At 47.8% G+C, this 6,039-nt stretch overlaps 1 protein-coding gene across 2 annotated transcripts; it reads left to right on the forward strand.

The window, feature by feature from the left end:
• The first annotated feature begins 726 nt into the window (after nt 1-726).
• LOC125943747 (uncharacterized) lies at nt 727-4,701 on the forward strand. Of its 2 annotated transcripts, XR_007465870.1 has the most exons (3): nt 727-2,330; nt 2,821-3,659; nt 4,336-4,701. XR_007465870.1 is itself a non-coding variant. In XM_049663254.1 (2 exons), exons 1-2 carry the CDS (start codon nt 741-743, stop codon nt 2,911-2,913), a joined length of 1,683 nt encoding a protein of 560 aa, XP_049519211.1. In that variant the 5' UTR covers nt 727-740; the 3' UTR covers nt 2,914-4,701. The 2 variants fall into 2 exon arrangements, 1 of the variants encoding a protein (XP_049519211.1); XM_049663254.1 differs by having other exon boundaries at nt 2,821-4,701.
• The last annotated feature ends 1,338 nt before the right edge of the window (nt 4,702-6,039 follow it).

Genomic DNA, 6,039 nt, shown 5'->3' on the forward strand with positions numbered 1-6,039 from the left:
CCTGACATACCGTGTGAAAATTACATCGCTGTAAATTGTCCCTCAACAGTCTTCTTATCCCCAACAGACCAACATGAAGTGCAGAGCATAATTATGTCTATGAAAGATAATTCCGCCTCTGGCCCCGACGAAGTTAAACCAAAACCACTTAAAGAGGTAAGTGGTGTAGTTGCAGTCCCACTGGCACACATTTGCAACCTTATTATGACAACAGGCGAGTTTCCAGACAAAATGAAGCAAGCAAGAGTTTCTGCCCTTCATAAAGGAGGATCCTTTGACGACTTAAACAACTATAGGCTGATTTCTATCCTCTCTATATTTTCAAAAATAGCAGAACACATTATTAACAAAAGAATAACAGGCTTTTTAAATATTCACAACATAATCACGAAGGAACAATACGGCTTTTGTAAAAATAAGTCGGTGGAAACAGCCCTTCTTGGAATTAAAGAAGAAATTCTCGAAAACATAGAAAATAAACTATACACACTAGGTATCTTTTTAGACTTTAGGAAGGCGTTTGACTGCGTGCAACATGAACTCCTCTTGCGTAAATTACCCTTTTACGGTATCTGAGGTATAGCACTTCATCTAATTCAAAGCTACTTAACATCTAGATCACAGTTTACAGTAATAAACAAAGTCGAATCGGAGATGGAAACTATTAAATATGGAGTACCCCAGGGATATATTCTCGGACCTGTACTATTTTTACTCTATATGTTATGTACTGACGTCACATGTACATTTCATCGCTTATCACCCACGCAAGCAGCGGTGGCCTTATCACGAGTTTCACTCATGCTATAAAAGGAGTGTGCGTCAATAAACCTACGTTCATTTCACCACTGGGCGTCCGACTGATTTACTACATTGGCGACGAGGCGGACCGGCCCGGCGAGGCCGCCGTTAAAGAAGGCGGGATGGCTGTCGGCAAGATCGGCGAGTATCGTCTTGGCACGGGCGCGTCTTGGGATGAGTACGTCGAGCGGTTGGAAATGTTTCGCGACGCGAACAAGATAACAACGGACGAGCAGAAAAGAGCAGTTCTGCTGAGTTGTTGCGGCGAAGCAGCGTACGGGCTCATCGTAACCCTGGTGAAGCCAGTAAGACCGACCATGGCAAGCTACGACGAAATCAAGACGGCCGTTCGCAAGCAGCTGCATCCGAGGCCTTCCGAGCTGCACGCAAGGTTTTTGTTCTACAGGAGAAACCAGGCGGCTGATGAATCGGTGGCAGACTACGTCACGGCTCTGCGGAAGCTAACGGAAGACTGCGGTTTTGGTGACAAGCAACTACCGCTGGACGTCATGATGCGAGATCGTTTCGTGTGCGGCATCAAGAACGAAGCAGTCCAGCAGAGACTTCTCGCCGAGCCCAACCTTACGTTCCAGGTCGCGTACGACATGGCCGTGACAGCTGAGGCTACAGCAAAGCAGCAGCGAGACATACGCAACCAGGGACGAGACGAGACAAAAGACAGCCAGGGCCTAATTCAAGCAACTCGCACGAAGCAAGACACCGCAGCGGAAGAGTCCAGTTGCTATCGCTGCAACGGTAAGCACGCTCCGCATTTATGCAGTTTTAGAAAGGCGGCATGTTTCAAGTGCAAGAAAATCGGACACATTGCGAAAGCCTGTCGTTCGAAAGACGAAGTTAGAAAGTTTCAAAGAAAAACTTCACACGAGCAGAAGAAAAAAGAGAGTAAAAGCAAGGGCGCCTACGAAATGACCGAATTATTTTCCCTCTGCGAGGTGAATGAGCAAGAAGAAAAATTCATGGTTGAAGTACAGATTGAAGGGCAGAATGTACCCATGGAAATTGATTCTGGAGCATCGTGCTCAATTGTGAGTGAAGAAACGTTTCGCTCTATCGAGGGAAAGCAAAGTAAAATACCCCATCGAGAGTCAAGCACAACGCTCGTAACCTGGTCAAAAGAGGCGTTGCCTGTAGTTGGTCGCGCAAGTGTTGTGGTGGAATTCAAGGGTCGGACGGCAAAGCTGCCTTTGTTGGTAGTGAAGAGAAGCGGTAACAGTTTGCTTGGGCGGAACTGGTTTAGGCCGTTGGGCATTGGGCTGCATGGAATTCAGCAACTGAATGTTGAAGACGTCACTTCACGATTTTCTGAGGTGTTTCGCAGTGACCTTCCTGGCTTCAATGGACCGCCAGTGCGCATCGAACTGAAAGACGACGCCAAACCAACGTTCCTCAAAAGTCGTACAGTTCCACTAGCACTGAAAGACGATGTGGCCAAGGAAGTGGACCGCTTGGTGCAACAAGGAGTCTGGGAACCAGTCGAGTACTCCAACTGGGCAACTCCGCTCGTGGTGGTAAGGAAAAAAGACGGAACCTTGCGTCTCTGCGGGGATTACCGTAGCACGGTAAACAAGGCAGTTAAAACCAGCGGGTATCCTTTGCCTACTGCCGCGGAAATATTGTCGACTCTCGGGTCAAGCAAGATATTTACTAAGCTCGACCTAGCTCAAGCTTATCAGCAGCTTATTCTGGATGAGGTGTCGGCCGAAGTGCTCACAGTTAACACTATCAAGGGGCTACACAAGGTCAGGCGGCTACCGTTTGGAATTTCTGTCGCGCCATGGGTGTTTCAACGAGTAATCGACACGTTGTTGGCAGGCATTCCTGGCGTTAAAGCTTATCTTGATGATATCCTGATTTTCGGGCGTAACGCAGCAGAACACGCAGAAAGACTGGAGGCTGTGCTGTCGCGTTTGCAAAGAGCGCAGTTGAGAGTTAACAAGGAGAAGTGTGAATTCAACCAGACGAGCATTGAATTCTTGGGACATCGGATTGATAATACAGGGATCCACCCGAGCCAAAGCAAGACTGACGCCATCCAGCAAGCGCCAACGCCCACTAGCAAGAAGCAGCTGCAAGCCTTTTTGGGGCTACTGAACTTCTATAGCAGTTTCCTCAAGGGCAGGACCGGAGCGGCGGAACCTCTATACCGGCTCCTAGACCACGACCACGAATGGGAATGGAAAGGTGAGCACCAACGTGCTTTCGAGAAGCTGAAGAAGCTACTTAGCTCCGATGCCGTACTTGTTTCTTATGACCCCGAGCGTCCCTTGATGCTGTGCTGTGACGCATCCCCTGTAGGGGTGGGGGCGGTGCTGGCCCATAAAGCAGCTGACGGGAGGGAGCAACCCATAGCTTATGCTTCACGAACTCTAGGCGCAAGTGAGCGTAACTACGCCCAAATTGACAAGGAGGGTCTAGCAGTCGTCTTCGGGGTAAAAAAAATTCATCAGTACCTGGCTGGGCGAGAATTCACGGTGATAACAGATCACAAACCGCTTTTGGGTTTATTAAACACGGACAAGCGAGTGCCGGAAGTACTGTCACCCAGAATGCTGCGCTGGATTTTGTTGTTGTCTGCGTATAACTATCGCATCCAGTACAGGCGAGGTGAGGACAACTCCAACGCTGATGCACTCAGTCGACTGCCAGCCCCCGGGGACGAGGACGAACCACAACCACCTGGAGACGTGCTTCTACTGGAAGCTGTCGAGTGTGCACCGTTACAGGCACCGGACATCGTCAAGCTGATCAAAAAAGACAGCGTCTTGACCAGGGTGAAGGACTGGATCCTGAGTGGTTGGCCTTCGACACAACTAGACAGCACGTTTACACCATACGAGGTGAGGAAGACAGAGTTGTCGTTGCACCGGGGTTGCATACTCTGGGGGAATCGTGTGATAATTCCCGAAGCCGCAAGAGAGCGAGTGCTCCAACTACTGCATGCAAATCACCCGGGGATGAGCGCTATGAAAGCAGCAGCTAGAGGGCTCATGTGGTGGCCAAAAATGGACCACCAGATTGAAGAGTACGTACGGTACTGCCAGACATGTCAGAGCAACCGACAAAGTGACCCCAAGGCTCCCGTTCACTTTTGGGTCACACCAGACCAACCTTGGAGTCGTCTATACATGGATTTCGCGGGCCCAGTCAAAGGAGATGTATTCCTTGTCGTGGTAGATGCGTACAGCAACTGGGCGGAGGTTGAAATCATGTCATCAATGAAAGCTGCGGCCGTCGTGACAAGCTTAAGGAAAATATTTGCGACACATGGTGTGCCAGACGTTATCGTTTCGGATAATGGAACGGCCTTCACAAGCGCTGAGTTGCAAACTTTTTTGAAGTGTAATGGTGTGCGTACTGTTTTTACTGCACCTTATCATCCCGCCAGTAATGGCAGAGCCGAGAGGATGGTAAGAGAAGTGAAAGAAGCTTTAAAAAAGCAACGGGAAGGAACAACACAGTGCAAGATTTCGCGATTCCTGTTTAAACAGCACACGACGCCACATTCTGTCACAGGGAAATCGCCAGCAGAAATGATGATGGGGCGAAGGTTGAGAACTGCGCTGGATCGTCTTCATCCGGACCGACAACATGCACCTGAGGTTCAACACCCAGTTACCAAGAGGTACTGTGTCGGTGACACTGTCTACTCTAAAAGCTTCACTCCAGGTCCCAGGTGGAAGGCGGCCAGAGTGGTGGCGGTCAGAGGCCCGGTGTCGTACACGGTCCTACTGGATAACGGCGAGCGCCATCACCGACATCGGAACCAACTGAGAAGCGCCTGGACGAGGTCCGAATCAGACAAAGGTACCGGGGAGGGCTGCCATGCCGAGTTGTTTCCCACGGCAACACGACCCCAGCCGCAGCCGACGGCCCCAGAAGCAACTACAAGGGCGAGCCCGAGTCAACCTGTTCAGGAGCCAAGCGCAAGACGCCCACAGCAGCAGCTGACGAACCCAGAGGCACCAGGGGCAAGCCCAGAGCATACCAACCAAGATTCGATCGCGCCTCGAAGGTCAACGCGCGTTCGACGGCCTGTCCTACGTTATGGCATTAATGAATAGCCCAACGTAGCTTTGTATTCTTTGTATAACTAATCTTAGAAAGAAGGAGTGTTATGTACTGACGTCACATGTACATTTCATCGCTTATCACCCACGCAAGCAGCGGTGGCCTTATCACGAGTTTCACTCCTGCTATAAAAGGAGTGTGCGTCAATAAACCTACGTTCATTTCACCACTGGGCGTCCGACTGATTTACTACACTATATAAATGATATTGTAAATATTAAAGGACGTAAAAAGATGGTGCTTTACGCAGATGATACAAATGTATTCTCAGGAGTAGACGCACATGAAATATGCGCTGAAGCAAATAAATGGCTTAAAAATCTAAATAAATGGTTAACATCAAATAAAATGCAACTAAATATAGAAACAACTAAGGATTTGTTGTTTAGGTCGAAAGGACCAAAAAATGTACCAGCCTTACCATTGGAATTTCAAGGAGTACCTATCCAACACACATCTACGATCCGATTTTTAGGTGTCGTGTTCCAAGAAAATTTATCATGGTCCCCTCAAGTGGATGCGTTAAGAACCGACGTATCTCGAGCCATTGGAATGTTAAATAAACTAAGATCACTCCTCACGCCTGAAGCAAAACGCAAAATCTACTATGCACTTGTACACTCTCGTCTGATCTTCTGCTCCTTGGTATGGTCAACAACAACCGAGACAAACCTTAATTATCTTTTATCGTTGCAAAAGCGAGCTATACGAGCAATTGGAAACGTCCCCTACACGGAAAGCACTGCATCGTACTTTACCAGATATTGCATACTTCAAATAAAACAATTGCTGAAACAAAAATTATCCCTGGAAGCCCTACGTCAATACCGAGAAAACAGAATAAATTTTCAAGAAACCTATCCAGTTAAGCAGTCCCCTTATGAACTACGACACAGCTTAATAGCTAAGACAAGATCACGCACAAATTATGGTTTACAGAGGCTATCGTCACTAATACCAGAACTCCTCAATAAGTATCCTGACATATTAAATCTAATTAATTCTAGAGTTTCTCTAATTCAATTCAAAAAGCAAGTTAAAGCCCTATTACTATTTGAGCAGATGTGAGATGTTAGTCCCTGAACAAATTCTGGGTATTATTCTTGTGTATTGTGTTGTATTTCATTGTGTATTGTGTAGATTTATTTC

The sequence above is a fragment of the Dermacentor silvarum genome, chromosome 3 (assembly GCF_013339745.2).
Source record: "Dermacentor silvarum isolate Dsil-2018 chromosome 3, BIME_Dsil_1.4, whole genome shotgun sequence".
NCBI lineage: Eukaryota > Metazoa > Arthropoda > Arachnida > Ixodida > Ixodidae > Dermacentor > Dermacentor silvarum.